General features: G+C 38.4%; 1 protein-coding gene across 1 annotated transcript; it reads right to left on the bottom strand.

Annotated features, from left to right (window-relative positions):
• Nucleotides 1-3,107: 3,107 nt before the first annotated feature.
• Nucleotides 3,108-21,741, bottom strand: LOC133059251 (butyrophilin subfamily 1 member A1-like). Its single transcript, XM_061146252.1, has 10 exons — nucleotides 21,730-21,741; nucleotides 18,312-18,336; nucleotides 18,106-18,126; nucleotides 8,319-8,339; nucleotides 8,180-8,200; nucleotides 8,041-8,061; nucleotides 5,778-5,804; nucleotides 5,166-5,192; nucleotides 4,562-4,588; nucleotides 3,108-4,385 (listed from the first exon to the last, which is right to left on the bottom strand). The coding sequence occupies exons 1-10, from the start codon at nucleotides 21,739-21,741 to the stop codon at nucleotides 3,844-3,846; spliced, it is 744 nt and encodes a 247-aa protein (XP_061002235.1). The 3' UTR covers nucleotides 3,108-3,843.
• Between the last annotated feature and the right edge of the window lie 79 nt (nucleotides 21,742-21,820).

The raw sequence follows: 21,820 nt of genomic DNA, 5'->3' as shown, positions 1-21,820 counted from the left end.
AGGAGATCATTCCTGAGTGTTCATTGGAAGGACTGATGCTGAAGCTGAAACTCCAATACTTTGGCCACCTCATGCAAAGAGTTTACTCATTGGAAAAGACCCTGCTGCTGGGAGGGATTGGGGGCAGGAGGAGAGGAGGACAACAGAGGATGAGATGGCTGGATGGCATCACCGACTCGATGGACATGAGTTTGAGTAAACTCCAGGAGTTGGTGATGGACAGCGAGGCCTGGCATGCTGCGATTCATGGGGTTGCAAAGAGTCGGACACGACTGAGCGACTGAACTGAACTGAACTGGACTGAAAGAGGAGTAATGGAGAGGTGGATATTTAGATTTGTTATATTTATATTATAAAGATGAGATAATTGTCTTCTTTTTATTTTATTTTATTTTTTTTATTAGTTGGAGGCTAATTACTTCAAACATTTCAGCGGGTTTTGTCATACATTGATATGAATCAGCCATAGATTTACACGTATTCCCCATCCCGATCCCCCCTCCCACCTCCCTCTCCACCCGATTCCTCTGGGTCTTCCCAGTGCACCAGGCCGGAGCACTTGTCTCATGCATCCCACCTGGGCTGGTGATCTGTTTCACCATAGATAGTATACATGCTGTTCTTTTGAAACATCCCACCCTCACCTTCTCCCACAGAGTTCAAAAGTCTGTTCTGTACTTCTGTGTCTGTTTTTCTGTTTTGCATATAGGGTTATCGTTACCATCTTTCTAAATTCCATATATATGTGTTAGTATGCTGTAATGTTCTTTATCTTTCTGGCTTACTTCACTCTGTATAATGGACTCCAGTTTCATCCATCTCATTAGGACTAGTTCAAATGAATTCTTTTTAATGGCTGAGTAATATTCCATGGTGTATATGTACCACAGCTTCCTTATCCATTCATCTGCTGATGGGCTTCTAGGTTGTTTCCATGTCCTGGCTATTATAAACAGTGCTGCGATGAACATTGGGGTGCACGTGTCTCTTTCAGATCTGGTTTCCTCAGTGTGTATGCCCAGAAGTGGGATTGCTGGGTCATATGGCAGTTCTATTTCCAGTTTTTTAAGAAATCTCAACACTGTTTTCCATAGTGGCTGTACTAGTTTGCATTGCCAAGAGGGTTCCCTTTTCTCCACACCCTCTCCAGCATTTATTGCTTGTAGACTTTTGGATAGCAGCCATCCTGACTGGCGTGTAATGGTACCTCATTGTGGTTTTGATTTGCATTTCTCTAATAATGAGTGATGTTGAGCATCTTTTCATGTGTTTGTTAACCATCTGTATGTCTTCTTTGGAGAAATGTCTGTTTAGTTCTTTGGCCCATTTTTTGATTGGGTCATTTATTTTTCTGGAATTGAGCTTCAGGAGTTGCTTGTATATTTTTGAGATTAATCCTTTGTCTGTTGCTTCATTTGCTATTATTTTCTCCCAATCTGAGGGCTGTCTTTTCACCTTACTTATAGTTTCCTTTGTAGAGCAAAAGCTTTTAAGTTTCATTAGGTCCCATTTGTTTAGTTTTGCTTTTATTTCCAATATTCAGAGAGGTGGGCCATAGAGGATCTTGCTGTGATTTATGTCAGAGAGTGTTTTGCCTATGTTCTCCTCTAGGAGTTTTATAGTTTCTGGTCTTACATTTAGATCTTTAATCCATTTTGAGTTTATTTTTGTGTATGGTGTTAGAAAGTGTTCTAGTTTCATTCTTTTACAAGTGGTTGACCAGTTTTCCCAGCACCACTTGTTAAAGAGGTTGTCTTTTTTCCATTGTATATCCTTGCCTCCTTTGTCAAAGATAAGGTGTCCATAGGTTCGTGGATTTATCTCTGGGCTTTCTATTCTGTTCCATTGATCTATATTTCTGTCTTTGTGCCAGTACCATACTGTCTTGATGACTGTGGCTTTGTAGTAGAGTCTGAAGTCAGGCAGCTTGATTCCTCCTGTTACATTCTTCTTTCTAAAGATTACTTTGGCTATTCGAGGTTTTTTGTATTTCCATACAAATTTTGAAATTATTTGTTCTAGTTCTGTGAAAAATACCGTTGGTAGCTTGATAGCGATTGCATTGAATCTATAGATTGCTTTGGGTAGAATAGCCATTTTGACAATATTGATTCTTCCAATCCATGAACACGGTATGTTTCTCCATCTGTTTGTGTCCTCTTTGATTTCTTTCATCAGTGTCTTATAGTTTTCTATGTATAGGTCTTTTGTTTCTTTAGGTAGATATACTCCTAATATTTTATTCTTTTTGTTGCAATGGTGAATGGAATTGTTTCCTTAATTTCTCTTTCTGTTTTTTCATTGTTAGTATATAGGAATGCAAGGGATTTCTGTGTGTTAATTTTATATCCTGCAACTTTACTATATTCATTGATTAGCTCTAGTAATTTTCTGGTAGAGTCTTTAGGGTTTTCTATGTAGAGGATCATGTCATCTGCAAACAGTGAGAGTTTCACTTCTTCTTTTGGCCACAGCAATCAGAGCAGAAAAAGAAGTAAAAGGAATCCAGATAGGATAATTGTCTTCTAATTGATAATTGTTATTGTTATTAATATTATTTTTCAGAGTGGAAACACAGTCATATATTGAGTATAAGGTGGAAGTAGATTTGGAAGTTGAATGAAGGTAGAGTTTTTAATGAATGAGATGATTACTGGATAGTACTGGTGTCCAAGTTGTGATACACATGTAAATAGAAACAGTCTGCCCACATGTGTGGGTTTGTATAGCATGTTTAACTGCCAGTATGAGAGATGGGTAATTAGATTTATCCATATTTGGAGTTTTTTTTCAAGTACATGTGATACAAGGGCAATGAGGCCAGGGATTCTTACTCACTAGTAAGAAAATACTTAAAATTATTAACCATGGTAACCACAAACAAGAGGGTAGGAAGTAAAGTCAAGAGGGGCTGAGGATTCAGGAGAAACTGAAAGGCCCTAAATGAGACTGACACACTGGAGTAGCTGAGCAAGCAAGTACAGGACTTTACATTTCTGTTTCATCTGAATATTCAACTGTGGATGTCATCTGCTACCATCCTTAAAGGGAGCATGCTTGAGATAGTACTGGATTCAGTCACAACAGACAAAAATACAACATACAAATGGTTTAAAGATACAAAATTTATTTCTTACTGGAAGTAATTCAGAAAGTGAGCATATAGTAGTCTCATAAAGCTGTCAAAACTCTAGATTTATTCTATTAATATCTTCTTTTCTGTCTGTATCATATTATATGATCAGAGGTGTTCTTAGAGATCCATCCATCATGCCACATTCTGGCCACCCAAATATTTAGAGAAAAGAAGAAAATCCCATAATTTTCCTTTAAGAACACATTCCAGAGATCATACTGAATGTTGTTGTTTAGTCGACAAGTCGTGCTCAACTTTTTGCAACCCTGCAGACTGCAGCACACCAGGCTTCCTTGTCCCTCACCATCTCCCAGAGTTTGCGCAAGTTCATGTCCATTGAATCGGTGATGCCATCCAACCACCTCATCCTCTGTCAACCTCTTCTCCTTCTGCCCTCAATCTTTCCCAGGATCAGGGTTTTTTCCAAAGAATCATACAGGATAATTCATCTTAAAATGGACTGGTCATAATTTAGTCACATTCAGCAGGGGATGTGAGGAAATCTAATCTTTGTACTAGGCTGTCATAGGCAGAGTGAGAAGAAGAGGGACCTATAACTTAGGAAGAAGGGAGAATTAATATGGGAGACAACCATCAGTCTGTGTATCAGAGCTTCAACTTAGAAGAAATCAGTAAAGGAGAAAGAAAAATATAAATTTGTGTCTAGTGGGGAGAATTATAATCAACGTGGAAGGTAGGCATATGAATTACAGCATCCTTGTGTTCTCCTCCATCTGGACAATGATCAGAGGGCCTGAGTCAGAGGACCAAAGTCTAAAAAGTGGTCTTAGGATGCCATAAAATGTTTGTTTGGAAAATGTGAATATGTGGGACTCATCTGTCATGTTATAGAAAGATACATCTCCAGCCTCATAATCCAGGAATACCCGCACCCTACAGGGTTTTTCTTTTAGAGTAAGAGAAGTTTCTGGGGATGTGAGGCCCCAGTACTCCCCATCATAGAGCCTAATGGCCCAGAAACCATTCTGTGGTGACACTGTGACCCTCCCATCCCTTGCTACATTATCCCTACAAACTCCCAGGTCCCAGGAATGTGCGTTCTGAACCTCCACCTCCCAGAAGTATCTCCCTGAGCTGACATGCAGCTGACCAAGCACACAGGGAAGGGAGATAAATCTCTGTGAGCAGCTCGGAAGTTCCTGAGATGGTTCTTGCCAGGTAACTCTTCTCCCCTCTTCAGACAGGAAGAGGGCAGGATGGGCAGTGGCTGCATCCAGAGTCAGATTTACTGCAAAGACAAGAGATCAGGTTTCTGGCAGGGTCTCAGTAGGTTTAGGCCAGAGTCTCCCTTCTGTGAGGGCTCCTCTGGCCCTGGGAAGATCCAGTTAACCACCCCCCCACCCCGATCTTCCCTGGGGCTACCCCACAATGAGCTGGGTCTCTCTTGGATCATTACAGACTCACCGGTCTCAAACTCTTCTTTCCTCCAGTCTGCAAAGAGCAAATGAACATAAGAATCCACCATCTGACAGACAGAGCTTCCTGTCTGTCCAGAATACTATAGTAATAAACTTCTTAATTGAAGAAGAACAGCAACCAAAAAAGATAGGAAAAACCAACCTCTTTTTATATATTTGAACTACTTTTTACAAGATGCTAAATTATGTATAACTTGAAGACCTATGCCAATGTTATGCTCTCCTCATCCAAAATTCATATAGGAAAAATATTTTTAATCTATTTAGGATGTTTGAAAGGAAATACAGGATATGATGAGTCTGAACAAATAACTCATTGTTCACTTTATATTCTTCAGATTTTAGTAGATGATAACCATTCTACATTCACTCAAAACACAATGTTATATGCAACTAAAAATAATAAAACTATTAAAATATAATGTTCTAAACCCATTATTATCTGTTAGAATAATGAGTAATCTACTGAATTCATGGAATAAAGCTTTGGAATTTCCTTGATTTTCAGCAAACCATTTTGCACACAGTAGGTGTTCATTTAAAATGTCTTTGATAATAGAATTTTCTTCATCAGAGTCCATGTTGCTCACCAGGATATACTGGTATTTCCCTCCATGCTGCAAAACAACAAAATAGAAAAAAGTTAACTTTTATTTTTGCTTGTCTTCTTTCATTGTCTTTTTTGTTATATTAAAAGCAAATATAAGAAATATTTGTCTTTGTTCTATTTCTTCCACTGGTGTTCTTAGAGATCCATCCATCATGCCACATTCTGGCCTTTGAACTTTGAAACTTCCTTTGAACATTCTCTTTTTATCCTATATCCTCATATTCCAATTTTTAAACATGGTGATAAAATTATCAGGTGAAGGATAGATAGAAATATAGAAAAAACAAAGGTGGCAGGGATAGAAGCATGAAAGAAGGAGCAGAGACGGAAGGAAGGAACAAACAAATGAAAGGGGAGAGGAAGAATTACATGCTGAGTCATCATTAATGGCTTTACTTCTGAGAGAATTTATTGAAAGCATTGATATGTATAAAGATAATGCTTCCATTGCTGTTTTGCTTACATTAAACATTTTCTTTCTTTCTTTCTTTTTTTTTTTTTTTTAATATTTTTGCATTCTACCCACTAGCATAGGGGCAGAACCTAAGAAAAACAAAACAGTAAAGGTGTCCGAGAGATAATCGTTACTCACCAGCCTTGAATTGAACTTTCTTCCTCTCTGAAAGAAAATACATAATCATGCATGTATATATAAACAGATGTTCTTAACATCATAAAGAAGATGCGAGTAACGCCATACATCTGTCAATATTTGTGTCTGAAACTTGCTAAGTAATGTCCATTTCAAAAGCAAAGAAAGAAATGTGTATTAAGAAGAAAAATTTAGATATTTAGAGGAAAAATAAGTATAAATATGGATCTCGGTAAGTTAGGGACAACCAAGAAAATAATTAAAAGACATATTTTATAACTTTCAGAATAGCAGTAGGAACAAATAAAGATAGTTGGATTGAGTCAGCAAGAGATAGGAAACTAAAAAGAAAAAACCCATTGTAAATAGAAAATAGAAAGTAGGGTGAAAAAATCAATCCTACAGCATCAGTGATTACAGTTCAGATGAGTTAATCTCACTGATTAAAACACAGGAACTCAGTTACAAAAAATATTCAGCAGTATATGGTTTTAAGGGAGTCACATAAACAAAAGCATAGAGCAAGGTTGAGAATGAAAGATAAAAATGGCATCCCAGGCAAATAACCAAAATAACACTAGGCTAGCAATTTCAGTATCAGATGAAATAGAATTTAAGGTGAGCAACATGAAAAGAGATGAAAGTGATTATTCTGAAAATGCCACAATACCACAATATTCCAAGAATATATGATAGTGATGAACAAATATAACCAACAACACAGGCTCAAACTATACAAAGAAAAAATTGGCAGAATTATAGTAATACATAGATAAAACCACCATTATAGATAGGGATTTTAATATATTCTTCTTGGAAACAGATCAGACAAAAATAAGCAAGAATATAAAAGATCTAAATTTTTCTTAATATCATGACCATGTCTTCCTCCTCACAATACTGCTTCCCCTCCTCTGTTGTTTCATACAAACTCACTGACATTATTCACATTTCACTTTCTATGTTGGCACTGTCTGGAAACTCAGTTTCAAGTCGGTTATGGGATCCCTGTCCCTGTTTTTTTTTCTGGCATATCCAGAACCTCAAGCAGAGGAATAGTCAGCAGATCATCTTTTATTCATGTCATTGATCAGAACTAGAATTCTTCTCTCAGTTTATTATCATTATGGGGGAAGGCAAATAAGAATAGTGCTCCTGGGGGGATAAACTGGGAGATTGGGATTGACATATACACACACTTCTATGTGTAAAATAGATAACTAATAAGGATCTACTGTAGAGCACAGGGAATTCTTCTCAATACTCTGTAATGACCTATATGGGAAACAAATCTAAAAAAGAGTGAAAATATGTATATGCATAACTGAATTACTTTGCTACATGACAGAAACACATTTTAAATCAACTATATTCCAATAAAAATATTTTTTAAAGTAGTGTAAAAAAAAAAGAAATGTGTAAAGTTCTTTTCATCTGGAAACTTCACTGTAATTTGAAGAATATTATCAGATATGAAAGGACATGAAGATTTAATAATCCTTGTAGTGGGATACTAAAAATAATGTAGAATTACTTTAGAAAATAGCCATTGAATTTACATATAAAATATCAATGAAGTTTGTTTGAGTGACTAAAGATGTATGTTCAAGACCCTGAAGGAGGAGAAATTTGTTGAATTAGCTATTAAATAGTTAAAATAAAAATGAATAAACAGTAATAATTTTTCTTTGATAGAAAAAATGATGCAAATTCATGTAAAAATATTTATATACTTTAGATCACTGGAGATTATGGTCAAGCAAAGTGTATGAGGATTATCTGACATTAGTGTATTCAAAGAGTTTGAAAGGTCAACAAAGGAAAAATTTATTCTGCAGCTTTGGAGTCTGAACACTATTCTTAATTTGAAAGAATGTAATATATAAAAAATGGGGACTCCATTTCAGAGCACATGAGAAAAAACCAAAGTTAAAAGAAACTTTCTATTGAATGGAAATAACCACATTCTTCTTAGCCTAATCCCTTTGATCTCACCAATCTTTTTTTTTTTTTTTCACCAACCTTATAATGAAGCCATGGTAATCACCAGGAAGATAAAATAAAAAGGAAAGAATAAAAGCTAGAGGAGGGAATTAAAAGACTTAATATAGGAGGAGTTCATGAAGCCAAAAAAGAAATGGATAAGGTAATTTGAAATTCACAAGAAGGCAAAGGAAAGAGAGGCGGTATGTAAGAGGTGAAAGTCATAAGAGGAAAAATATATCTAGGAAATAAATCTTTTTAAAATAGTCATAAAACTTACCAATTTCCTTTGTGAGTTGTTCTGAAAAATAAAATGGAAAAACTCATGTAAATTTCAGGGAAAACCAATACAGAATATAAAATAAGAAGAAAAAATATGTCTAGGAAATAAATCTTTTTAAAAAAGTCATAAAACTTACCATTTTCCTTCTTGAGTTGTTCTGAAAAATACAATGGAAAAACTCATGTAAATTTCAAGGAAAACCAATACAGAATATAAAATAATAAGAAGAAATATGTCTAGGAAATAAATCTTTTTTAAAAAGTCATAAAACTTACCATTTTCCTTCTTGAGTTGTTCTGAAAAATACAATGGGAAAACTCATGTCAATTTCAAGGAAAAACAATATAGTACATGAATGTGAAAATAAAATTCCACTTCTCAGTAAATAGATAAGAAGAATGTAATTAGAAAAAACCAAAGAAACAAAAAGTCCTGAAAAATACCAAGGAAACAAGTATTTTTATCTTGGGAAGAATGGAAGATTTGTTGTTGCAGAGAAAAAAATCTTAACCTGACATTTTGGTAAGCAATGAATGTTGCTCACCATGAAGCCATCAGAACCCAAGAGGGGATTCAGGGTGGAGAAAAACAGGATACTGGCCCAGTAGTTATGATGCATATCAAAGAATAATTTCAGTGAGCCCAGACACTTGTATCTTACCACTCATAGAAAGGCATTAACATCATTAACTTGAGATGCTTGTTTTGTTTCTTTTTTAAATTATTCTCAGAGGTAATCTTGATGTGCTCCTACTACAGTTTCCACCCCCACCCCAGTAAAAACTCCAAGATATCTTGAATCCTTTCTTACCTCTCTGGAAGAGTTCCTCAGAACGCTCTGAGATCCTTTCTCCCAGGTTGTAGTCCTGAGTAAGTTCCCCCGATAAAACATAACCTGACATTTTTAGCTCGTGTATTTGTTTTTCAGTCAACAATCTTGGTTTGGTGACCGACAAGGGAACCAAAAACATACTTTTCTCTTTCAGCTGAACTCCATGAGGATCTCTATCTTTGTCACTAGCAGAAGTTCGCTTGTGCCCATCTGCTTCCTCAGAGAGTCCAGATGATTCTGGATGGATCTTGGATCTCCCATTATTACTCATGAGCTTGAGTTTTAGTCTGTGGTGTTAAATCTCTATCTGGAGTAGTAGATTTTCCTTGAAATTTAGTTTCAAGATGTCTGGGTGATTGTAGTGGGAATTCCTGATAATGTACTTTCAGAGCCCTGAGAATTTTCATAGAAATTACACTTGGAAAAACAGCATATATTAAGAAACTGTGATTTTCTTAAGAATAATCTCCTTCTTACAAACCTCAAGGCCAAACCCAAAAGGGAGTATGACTGGGATCATGAAAGCATGGACTTTGGAACACCGGGTTGACATCAGGCATGAACCCTGCCTACGCACTTGCTGATTGTTCCTGAGACTAGACCAGATGGGAACAGCCTGGGGTAAAAACAAGGAGATGTGGACTATGTCAGTGTAGTGTGTTGAGAAAGATAAGACAAAAAAAAGTCTTGTAGTCTGCAATTAGCAATAAAAGCTGGGCTCAGAGTGGACTCTGCATCTCAGTCCCATAGAGACTGCAGGTCCCCTGACCAATTGTACCAGATTTCGTGTTCTGTCTTCATTCTCATTGCTCATTCCCAGACCATTAGGGCATCAGGTAAAAGACACTGGGAAACTTTTGTTCAGTTGGAAGATACTAAGAGGTTTATCCTCGGTTGAGACACATTGGCAAGATTTTGTTGTGTATGTACAGCATTTATAAGTACTTGCTTTGTTGTGAATTAAAAGACATTTCACCCTAAAAATGGCCAAATTGAGGCTCTTTTGACATACCAAAATTACAGTTTTGCATGCACAGATAAAAAAGACCTTGCTTGATGGAAAATTTTTTCAGAATTCTGACTTTAAAGGAAAAAAAAAACCTTCTTTTAAAGGGGAACTTGCACTGATGTAAATGATCTACCTCCTCTTCTCAGGTTTTTTTCTGTGTTTTAGGAGTGTGTTCTCTGCATACCAAGGTAACATATGGTCTACATTTGGCAGCCAGTAAAAATAGACTAGGATTCTGAGCAACCTTTTTGTCTGGCTATGCCAACTCTTGGTAAAGAATCTGCTTGCAGTGCAGGAGACCTGGGTCCAAACCCTGGGTCAGAAGATCCGCTGGAGAAGAGAATGGCTATCTACTCTAGTATTCTTGTCTGGAGAATTCCATGGACAGAGGAGCCCGGCAGGATATAGTCCATGGGGTCGTGTCAGACATGACTGAGCAACTCTCAGTCATGCCAACTCTCAGAGCATGCCAACTCTGAGGAAATTTGTCATGAGGGTCCCCAACTGTAAGGCCTTTGTCATCTTCTCCTTCAGTGCACTGCCTGTACAATGAAGGCCCTTTAATTTCTTAGGCTATTTTTGGGAGTAAACATTTTAGATCTTGTGAAGACTACATCTTTGTTCTCTCTTGTGGGGACACTTTTAGTGTCTGATTGGCTTGAGTTGCTATTAAGGTACTACTCATCAGTGGCCAGATAATGGAGCCAACTTTGATATGCTCTGGCTAATAATTCAAGGACTAGATGAAAACCCAGCACAATTTCTAGCCAGGTTAACAGAAGTCCTACAAAAATATACAAGATTAGACCCCACTTCAACAGAGGGCACCACTGCCCTTAATATCCATTTTGTCTCCCAATAGTCCCCAGACATCCTAAAGAAACTAAAATGCAGAGGAAGCCCCTAACCCCTTCAACAAGACCTTTTAAATTTAGCTTTTAAGACTTTTAATAACCAGGAAGAACAGGCAAAGCTAGAGGAGGCCCATCGAGATCACGCCAAATACCACCTTTTAGCCTCTGCCCTACATGGCTCCAAACCTCCATCAACCAACAAAGACAAGAAGCCACCTGCCTTGCTTCAAATGTGGCAAAGAAGGCCACTGGGCCCACTCTTGCCTAACCCTGAGCCCCCCTTCAGGTCCGTGAACCAGCTGTGGCATAAAGGGACATTGGAAGGTCGACTTCCCAAATTCCCCTCTAGGGATCGGACATCCCCTCCTGCTCCTGAGCATGAGTCCTCCAACCCAGCTCTGCCCAGCCTCCTCAGGCTTGCTGCTGAAGACTGAAGGTACCCAGGGCTCCAGGCCCCAACTCTCATCACCTCTACTGAACTCAGAGTAACTCTCACAGTGGCAGGTAAGCCAATCTCTTTTCTCATCAATACGTGGGCCACTTACTCTGCTACGCCTGCCTACTCCGGAAAAACCAAGGTCTCTGTAATGCGGGTTGACTGTTTAATGTTTATGCCACGAAAACTGAGGCTCTACCTTGCATACTTCAAGATGCCCCATTTTCCCATTCTTTTCTCATACTCCTAAAATGCCCCACTCCTATTCTTGGGAGAGAACTTCTCTCAAAATTCAAAGCCTCTATTACTATCCCAAGTCCACCTTCTGGTCTAGACTGGCTACTGCTCCTTAACCCCACCTCCTCTTCCCCTGCCCCGTTGCCCTCCTTGTCTGTAAACCCCATAGTTTGGGGTACAGACAATCCATCTGTCACCTCTCACCATGCTCCAATTCATATTCATCTCAAAGACACCTCTATATTCCCCAATCAACAACCATACTCCATCTCCCAAAAACATCAATAAGGGTTAAAGCCTATCATCACTAAACTCCTACATCAGGGTCTCTTGTGCCCAACTCACTCTCCCTATAACATTCCTATCTTACCCATCAAAAAGCCAAATAGCTCCTATCACCTGGTTCAGGACCTGAGACTTATCAATGTGGCTGTTATCCCCATACACCCAGTAATTCCAAATCCCTACACTCTTCTCTCTCATTCCCTCTTCCACTATCCACTTCACTGTTCTAGACTGTAAGGATGCCTTCTTTACCATCCTTTTACACCCAGACTCTCAAGACCTCTTTCCCTTTACCTGGACTGATGTAGACAATTATCGCTCCTACCAGCTGACATGGACAGTCCTCCCACAAGGCTTTCGTGAAAGCCCTCATTTCTTTGGCCAAGCTGTAGCATCAGATCTAACCTCTCTTCACCTTACTCCAAGTTCTGTCCTCCAATATGTGGGTGATCTCCTCCTTTGTAGTCCTTCACTTACACACTCTCAACAATACACTATACAACTCAATTTTCTAGCCGATTGAGGCTATAGAGTATCTCCCACCAAGGTTCAGCTCTCTCTTCCTAGAGTCACCTATTTCAGAGTCCTTTTGACACGAACCAAAAGATATATCACTACTGGTAGAAAATCCCTTATATTCACGCTTCCATTCCCTACATCCAAAACAGAGATGCTATCCTTTTTGGGATTAGCTGGATATCTAATTTTGGATTCCTAATTTTGCTCTCTTGGCACAATCCCTATATTAACTACCAGAGGAGATCTTTCAGAATCCCTAGAGCTAAAATAAAATAAAATCATTCAGTCTTTAACACCTTTAAGCAATCCATTCTCTCAGCTTCAGCTCTAACACTTTCTGACCTTTCTCGCCCCTTTATACTCTACACTACCGAGAGACACAAAATTGCCCTAGGAGTTTTGGGACAAAATCAGGGCCCCTCCTTTGACCCTATCACTTATCTATCAAAGCAATTGGATACCACAATTGGAGGATGGCCAGCAGCTGCATTCCTCATTCAGGAAAGTAAAAACTTACTTTTGAAACACCCACTGTCATTCGTTCATGACTTTGAGGACGTATTTTCTCATAAATCGATGACCCTTCTATCTCTTTTACACATGCAACTAATTCATGTCACCCTTCTTGAATCTCCCGAGTTCTTTGAATGCTGTCCTACCCTCAACTCTGCCACACTTATCCCTAATTTTTCTGAGTCCCCCATCCATACTTGCAAAGAGGCACTAGAAGACCTGGTACCCCATTTCTCCCACATTCCCTCAGCCCCTTTAAATAATCCTGACTTTACTTAGTATATTGATGGCAGCTCCTCTATGACATCAGAAGGTAAAAAAAGGTAGTAGAATATGTAGTTGTCTGAAATTATTGATTCCCAATCCATCCCCCCAGGAACCTCTTCCCAAAAGGCAGAACTTATTGCACTAACTAGAGCACTTACCCTCATAGCTAACAAGAGAGCAAACATATACACTGATTCTAAATATACTTTCCACATCATATGCTGCCATCTTGAAAGAATGAGGGCTCCTATTTATTAAAGGCTCTCCCATAACTAACGCTCCATTTATACTCCAGCTTTTAAACGTAGGTAACATGTCAACTAAAGTAGGCATCATACATTGTCCAGGTCACCAGGTGCCCTCAGACCCCATTTCACGGGGCAACAATGCTACAGAAGAGAAGCAAAATAAGCCTCACTCCCATCACCTGCTCAACAACTCAAAGTAATCCCCAACAGAGAGCCTCTTTACTTTCCTGAAGAAACAACATGATTATTACAAGAGGTAGCACAACCACAAGGAGAGCGGTAACAAAAACAGAGCCGCTATCTCCTTCCCCAATCGCAGGCCACACAGATTCTTATGGACATTCATCAGGCCCTGTACATTCATCAGGCCCTACACATAGGCACTAAACTGATTTATCGTCTCTTAAGACCTCTTATCACTTATCCTAACCTTCTTTCACTCCTGCAACAGATTACTCAGTCTTGCATTATCTGCTCCTCAGTCTCACTGCAGGGAGCCTTAAAGCTTATTTTCTCATTCCCAACACATCAGGCTCAACACCATATCCCAGGGGAGGACTGGTAAATTGACTTCACTCACATGCCTCAAACATGAAAAATAAAACTCATGCTTACTCTAGTAGACACTTTTTCAGGGTGGATTGAAGCTTTGTCTATGAGATCAGAAACTGCCTCAGAGGTAACACAGTTTCTCATATGAGAAAACATCCCTTGTTTGGGCCTCCCACTCTCCCTCCAATCTGATAATGGCCAGCTTTTTTCTCCCAAATCACTCAGCAAGTAGCCCAATCCCTTGGCATAACCCAGAAACTATATATTCCTTACAGACCCCAATACTTGGGAAAAGTAGAAAAGGCAAAGTCTATTCTCAAAATGCACCTAACCAAACTCTCTCTAGAACTACAAAGGCCATGGACCGAATTCCTTCTCATGGCTTTGGCTTGCATTAGGGCTACTCCATGGGCTCCGTCTTTCCTCAGTCCTTTTGAGCTCACGTATGGATGCCCTTTTCTCTTAGGTCAATCCCCTATTGTGAGCCCCTTGCTGGGAGAGTATCTTCCCACCCTTAATCTTATTAGACTCCTTGTGAGCAAGCATGCATATCATGCTCTCCCAAAGCCTCATCCAACAAATCCAGCTGACTTAACACTCATACTCGGAGTCCTACTTAAGACCTTACACCATAGAGCTCTCCAGCCTTGATGGACTGGCCCATATGAGTTCATTCTAACCACACCACAGCTGCTAAACTGGCAGGTCATTACTCTTCATTTTCTGAAAATGAAAGTAAAAGTCGCTCAGTCATTTCCGACTCTTTGTGATCATATGAAATAGTCCATGGAATTCTTCAGGCTGGAAAACTGGAGTGGGCAGCCATTCCCCTCTTCAGGGGGTCTTTCCAACCCAGGGATCGATCCCAGGTCTCCCACATTGCAGGCGGATTCTGTACCAGCTGAGATACCATCTCTAGATTAAAGTGGGCCCCAGGAGTCTCTCCATCTCCACCAAGAAACATTCCCAGCCCAAAACTCTTTGCTACAGCAGCACTGTTCTGAGACCCACCAGGCTTTGACTGGATTGAATTCCTAAAGAAACAGAATAGCCAAAACCAAATATCATTAAGTAAAACAAAAACAGACGTATTGGTTACTAATTGGACTGGGATTTCCCCTACTTACCCTGTTTGCAATAGGACTTTATGTCTCCCCCCTGCATGGACTATCATTCAAAAGCTTTGCCTCTGCTTTACCTACTTCTCCATAGTTTTTGTTTTTTTTTTGGAGCGTGGTTCTCCTCTTACTGTGATCAGCCTAGATGAATTCATTATCCACTTTTCTTCACACAGTAACACAAACCCTTACCTTTCCTGGAAATACCACTGTTACTGATTGCCCTTTACTCCTTGACTTTATAAACAATCTTCAGCTCCAGGGAGATTTCATAGAATTCACACCAACCCAAACTTATTTCTATACCTGGATTCTTATTTTTATAATTTTCTCCCCTTAGACATGAGACATCACATCATGGTTTTACTATTACTCCCTCTTCTTTTACAGCCCAAACCTTACAATAATACCCTGCTTATAACTCACCCTTCCCCAAACCTTGCCTACCTATTCAGAATTCTAAATCTGAACCATCATTTACTCAATACCTAAAACCCAACCCTGGCCAGTGATTGTTGGATTTGCTTATCCATCTCCTCTCCTGGTGGATAGGTGTTTCTCATTGCCACAGATAAATGGACTCACATAAACACTTCTCTTTATCACACATATAGAGGAGACTCTTTTTATCATACATGTGTTATTTATATTCAATTGATCAAATTCACAATCCTGACAGGATATTGACTTCCTTCCTTACAGATCTCACTTCTCCTCATAAAGGACCAGCTATAGGAAGACGCAGAGAAGGCAATGGCACCCCACTGCAGTACTCTTGCCTGGAAAATCCCGTGGATGGAGGAGCCTGGTGGGCTACAGGCCATGGGGTCGCGAAGAGTCGGACATGACTGAAGTGACTTAGCAGCAGCAGCAGCATAGGAAGACGCACCTCCCCCTTCAACTTCTGATATTCATCTACAACAACAGACTCCTTCCTGTTATTCTAGACAAAACTCTATAAAAAATTCTTACCCCCAACTAGGAACTATGCCACCGCACCTCTGTAATTACATTTCACATCTCTCCTTTCCTTGAGGCCTATCTGTCTACAATGTATCAGGAACTTCAGGACATTCTTTTGCTTTCTCAGGGAGGCTCCCTTCTACATATGGTGTAAATACTCCTTTTGTAGGGGCACACTAGCGAGTTCACCATCAGTCTCAGAAACTACTAGCAAGTTCCCAGAAAGACTCCTATTTGTTATTGATTTCAGCTGTTGTTTTTTTACACTTGGAATATTTTTCTTATTTGGAACCACCACCTATTTATGTTTTCCAATAATTGGACAGGAAAGTGCACCCTGGTATATCTAGCCCCGGATCTTTCTATTGCTCCGAACTATTAGATCCTCCCTACCCCACTAATTCATAACTGACCCAAATGGGTAATTCAATTCATTCCTCTGTTAATCAGTTTAGGAATAGAAACTGGGATTGGAACAGGGATCTCAGGACTCACAATCTCTTTAAATTACTACCAAAGCCTTTCTAAAGACCTCACTGAGAACTTAAATAGCTACTAGCCTTCAGTCAGTCAGTCAGTTCAGTCGCTCAGTCGTGTCTGACTCTTTGCGACCCCATGAATTGCAGCACGCCAGGCCTCCCTGTCCATCACCAACTCCCGGAGTTCACCCAAACTCATGCCCATTGAGTCGGTGATGCCATCCAGCCATCTCATCCTCTGTCGTCCCCTTCTCCTCCTGCCCCCAATCCCTCCCAGCATCAGGGTCTTTTCCAATGAGTCAACTCTTCCCATGAGGTGGCCAAAGTACTGGAGTTTCAGCTTCAGCATCAGTCCTGCCAATGAACACCCAGGACTGATCTCCTTTAGGATGGACTGGTTGGATCTCCTTGTGGTCCAAGGGACTCTCAAGAGTCTTCTCCAACACCACAGTTCAAAAGCATCAATTTTTCAGCACTCAGCTTTCTTCACAGTCCAACTCTCACATCCATGCATGACCACTGGAGAAACCATAGCCTTGACCAGATGGACCTTTGTTGGCAAAGTAATGTCTCTGCTTTTTAATATGCTCTCTAGGTTGGTCATAACTTTCCTTCCAAGGAGTACACATCTTATCATTACCCGAAATCAGCTAGCTTCTCTGGCTGCCATGATCCTCCAAAATAGAAGATTAGATCTTCTAACAGCAGAACAAAGGGGCCTATGTCTATTTTTGGAGGAAGCTTGCTACTCCTCCACCAACAAATCAGGAAGCAGTAAGAAATATGACAAACAGAGCCTCGAGATGTGTTGACACCTCAGCAATTCATGGGAAAACTGGCTAAACAGTTGGAATTGGATGCCGTGGGTTCTGCATTTTCTAGGCCCTCTCCTTCTACTTACCCTTATTTTAAGTTTCTGCCCATGTTTAATGAGTCTTTTTTTCAAAATTTCTTCAGGATCACTTACAAGCCTTCACCAACCAAACTATCCATAAGCTGCTTCTAACTCGTTCAAATTATCAAAAACTTTGGCCCAACAAAAATCCCCTTGACCCATATTCCCACCTTTTCTCATCTTACCCCTATAATGCCCCAACCCACAGGAAGGAGTTACAGAAGATTGAGTCCGGCCTTTATCCTAAATCAAAAAGGCTGGAGTGAGAGGGCCTCCATGGGGTCTCCTGGTAGAAATGGCTCATTATATTCACCTTGCAAACAAAGAATAAAGTCACAGTGACCCTTGAGACTGACCAAGTTGCCCAAATGATATTCTGTTTTTCCACTGGTGCCGAGCTTCTCAAGTCTATGAGACCACCAGTTTTCAGACCTCTGGCTATGTGACTGCAGGACTCAGCTACAGGCTAATAATTAACCATCCCTTCAGAGAATTTTTCATTGTCATGTTTTAAGAAAGACCCCATCTAAAAGGGAGGATGCTGGTTCTCCTTAAGAGCCAGTCACCCTCTTGTTTCCCTCTAATAAATTTCCCTTTTCTTTGCCTGACTGCTTGGTTCAGTCCCTTTCCTCCCTATTCACCTTACATCAGTATAATCTTATCTGAGGAAAAGAAAAAAAGGAAGAGAAAAGTAATTGAAAAGAAGCCAGTGTTTTAGGGGAAGATTGCTATCAGTAAAAGGAAAAGATGAGAAAAGATAAAATTTAGATAACATATAATGACAGAACTTTTTTTTTTTTAAGGTGCAAATAACAGATGAAACAAGAACTAACAGGTGAAAAAAAAATGACTTGCCTTTTTCCAGTGCAATATTATCTAAGGGAAAAAAAAAAAAAAAGAGAGAGAAAAACAGTTGAAAAGAAGCCAATGTTTAGAGGAAGATTGGTGTGGATAAAAGGTAGGAATGGTAAAAGATGGAATTTAGGTAACATAAAATGACAGCTTTTTTTTAAGGTGCAAGTAACAGATGGAACAGCTAAGAACAGGCAAAAAAAACTGACCTGTCTTTTTCCTGTGTAATCTTATCTGAGGAAAAAAAGAAGAGAAAATCAATTGAAAAGAAGCCAATGTTTATAGGGGAAGTGTGGTGTAAAGTAAAACAAAGAAAGAATGGGAAAAGATGGAATTTAGATAACATAGGTGACAGAATTTTTTTTTTAAGGTGCAAGTGACAAATGAAGCAACAACTAAGAGCAGGTAGATTAAAAAAAAAAAAAAAAAACACCCAATTTTTGACTTGCCTTTTTCCTGTTTAATCTTTTTTCCCCCCCCCTGTTTAATCTTATCTGAAAAAAATAGAAGGAAAAAAGCATCTCATCAAAATGTGGGCCCAATATAAAAAAAGGAAAGTAGAAATTTGAAATCCTTCTATAGTTGACTCCATAAGTCAAGTTGACCAAAGTGTAAACGTAATGTTCCACAGGACATCTTGCAATCAGAGTTATTGTTGTATTATATCCCACCATCTCCATCTCCAGTTCCTGGGCCAAAGTAGCAAAGACAGCTAATGACTCAAGGAGAGGAGGCAGAATAGGGCTACAAAGGCAAACAATATCAATTGTTAACCTTCAGTGGACCTTCTCCTTTTTTTAGGGTGGAGGGAAACATGCACACATACACGAGTCACATGTTTAGCAAGTCATAAAGAGGTCTACAGTAAAGTGTCCCTCAGTCTAAAATGGTATCTGTAACTAGTCTTATGAAGGCTGCTCAGTATAGAGAAGAGGAGTGTTGCTAAGTTCATTAAACTTGTAACAAAAATGATTGAAAACCATCATTGGCAAAACAAGGTTGTTAAATTTTGGGTGTTTATAGTATTGTATTATGAAAAATCTTTTAGAAATATCATAGGACTATAGTTTCTCATGTCATTCACATAATTCAATATCAAGAAATGTGTTGTATATTTCACTAAATTAAAAGTTCTTCTACCAAAATAAATATAAATTGCTAAATTATTAATGATGTCAGAATAAAAATGAAGGAAAAGATGGAACAATTAGTACAGTATGAAAGAAAATAAAGTCAAGGAATGCCATGTAAATGTTTGTTATTTAGGGTACTTGGGTGATATGATCAAGGGCAGTGGAAGAGGGAGTCTCAACCTCACAGTGGAACCGTGAAGGATATCTGAGTTTACATAGTCCTTAAAAGGACCATAGATCAAGAAGCTTCACTCAGAAAGAATGGAGTTTTAGCTCATCTCCTAAGGTTTGGAGAGATATCAATTGTATAGTAATGGCCTTTGAACTTTGAATATATGGCACAAGTACTAACAATGGATAGTTTTCAGAAAATAAGTACAGAGTATAATCATGTCTGTTTCCCCATCAGTCTCTTCTTTTTTGTTTTATAAAATGCACACTGAAACTCTGGCAAGACTCTACAGAGTAGAAGGCAGTGCTTATAAGGAAGGAACATCTGTTCTGAAAAAATAAAGGGATGGAAAAGAACGAGGATAGAAGGTAGAAAACAGATATGAAGACAACTTAATATAGGTGACGCTTATGAAGCAAAATAAGACATTGAGGGGTAGGGTATGCCAAAAGATTGCATATAGATAAAAGGAAATGCAATATGAAAGACTGTGAGGAGGCAGTCATTTAGAGAGGGTTATTGGAGTATAAATGCTGTCAGAGAAATTTACCAAAACTCAAACCCTGATCAGAAAAATAAAGTGAAAAGGTCCATATAAGTGTTAGAGAACAGAAAAAGAAGGGAAATAAAAATTTAATGACAATTCATATGCAGTGTTAAATGTACCAGGATGTGGGCCAACCCACAAAATACACACACTCATGCAAACACACACAGACACATGTACACAGAGCAGCTGAAAGTTACCTTTTTCAGGAGAATATTAGTTAAGAATATAAAAGAGGAAAAAATGAATTTACTTAGGAAAAATATCTGGAACAGTTGTAATAATGGCTACTTTAAAAAAGATGTTTCTGACTTGCTTTTATGTAATTTTTGCAAAGAATTTTTAAAAAGATGAAAAGGATAAAAATGAGTGAACTTTCTGAATTGGAAAAAATATCATTATTTCTTCCAATTATTATCTTATAACAATTATGTTGATCCCATTCAAACTGTTTAACTTTCTAATTAGTTGGAGGTTAACCTTCATAAATTCCTTGACTGCTACTAAATATAGAGTCATTGTTTATTATTTTGGTAGCACTAGCTGTACATAGTAGCCACACTCACTGAATTAAAGGAGTCTGAACCACTGCTAATAGAAAAAATACCAAGTTAGATTCCTGGGTGCTTGTTTTCACAAAACTTTCTACAACTGAGTAAACTATAACTTTTAAAACATAGATTAACATTTCAATTGATGGCTAAATGAAGTTCATCTTAATTAAATCACATGAAAGAAAGGAAATGATGCTCTAGATATAGCATATGGGGATTGAAATAAAATGACTGGGCACATGTGGGACAAACTTTCAATTAGTTCCTGAGGATGCAAATATTTTAGAAATGTATGATTAATACAATTAATACAGCAGGGAGGGTCTGTTTATGCCAGTTAAAGCAAAGTGACAAAGAAGTGATAACTGGGGAAATTGAATGAGAAATAAAGATGGTGAATTTCACTTGAAAGGACAAAATAATGAGACAAAACTACATAAGAGTATGTATAGGGACTTAAAGGTACTAGAAAAGAATGAATCCTTGACTAGGTAAGCAAGGAAGATACCTTTACATTGGGAACTTGACCTTTTTCTCTTCACATAAAAAAGGAAAATGAACTCAAAATGCATTTAAAATGATAATCCAGTTTCATCCATCTCACAACTAATAAAAAAAATAAAATAAAATGATAATCCAATGTGAGGAAGAAACAAAGAAAAATTGGAAAAACTCCCATACTTTACTCTGTGGTTCAAACATGACCTAATTTTTTGTAAGATTTGAAGACTTTTCTAGAAATCTGGGAAAAGATTGTTTTATTTTCATTCACCTTTTGATGTTAAAGGAATCAAGACAAGAAATGACACTGGGGAAGGAGATAGAATAGAACTTCCTCTTGGATAAACAATGTCTGTCATTGGTCCTGTATTAAACCTTCTACATTTTTCAGAATAAATTGCAGACTCACAGTTTTGCACAAGAGAACAGCTTAAAAAGAGATGAGGAAGCAAAAAGAAAAGGCATTCATTTTTCAAAAACAATTTATAGCAATAATCAGATGAATCCTGCTACATGCATTAAAGAAATATATTCCTAAATTCCAATCCTTTTGAAGACAAAATTATAATAGAAAATTTCGTTAGAAGAGAAGGATGTTAAGTTTAAAATAACTCTATTAGTGTGATATAAACAAAGAAAACAGCAATGAAAACTACAACAAAGAAACTGGCTGCATCTGATGGGAGGAGAACAGAAATATGGAATGCTTTTTTAGCTTACTCTAAGTTTCATAGTGACCAATATTTTTTAAATTGGAAGCAAATATTTCCAAAAGACACCTTGTCTAATAGGGGCAAAGGTATATTACACA

The sequence above is a fragment of the Dama dama genome, chromosome 7, assembly GCF_033118175.1.
Source record: "Dama dama isolate Ldn47 chromosome 7, ASM3311817v1, whole genome shotgun sequence".
NCBI classification, from domain to species: Eukaryota; Metazoa; Chordata; class Mammalia; order Artiodactyla; family Cervidae; genus Dama; species Dama dama.
Note: the sequence above shows the minus strand (reverse complement) of the source record. Positions and strands in the feature narration are given on the sequence as shown.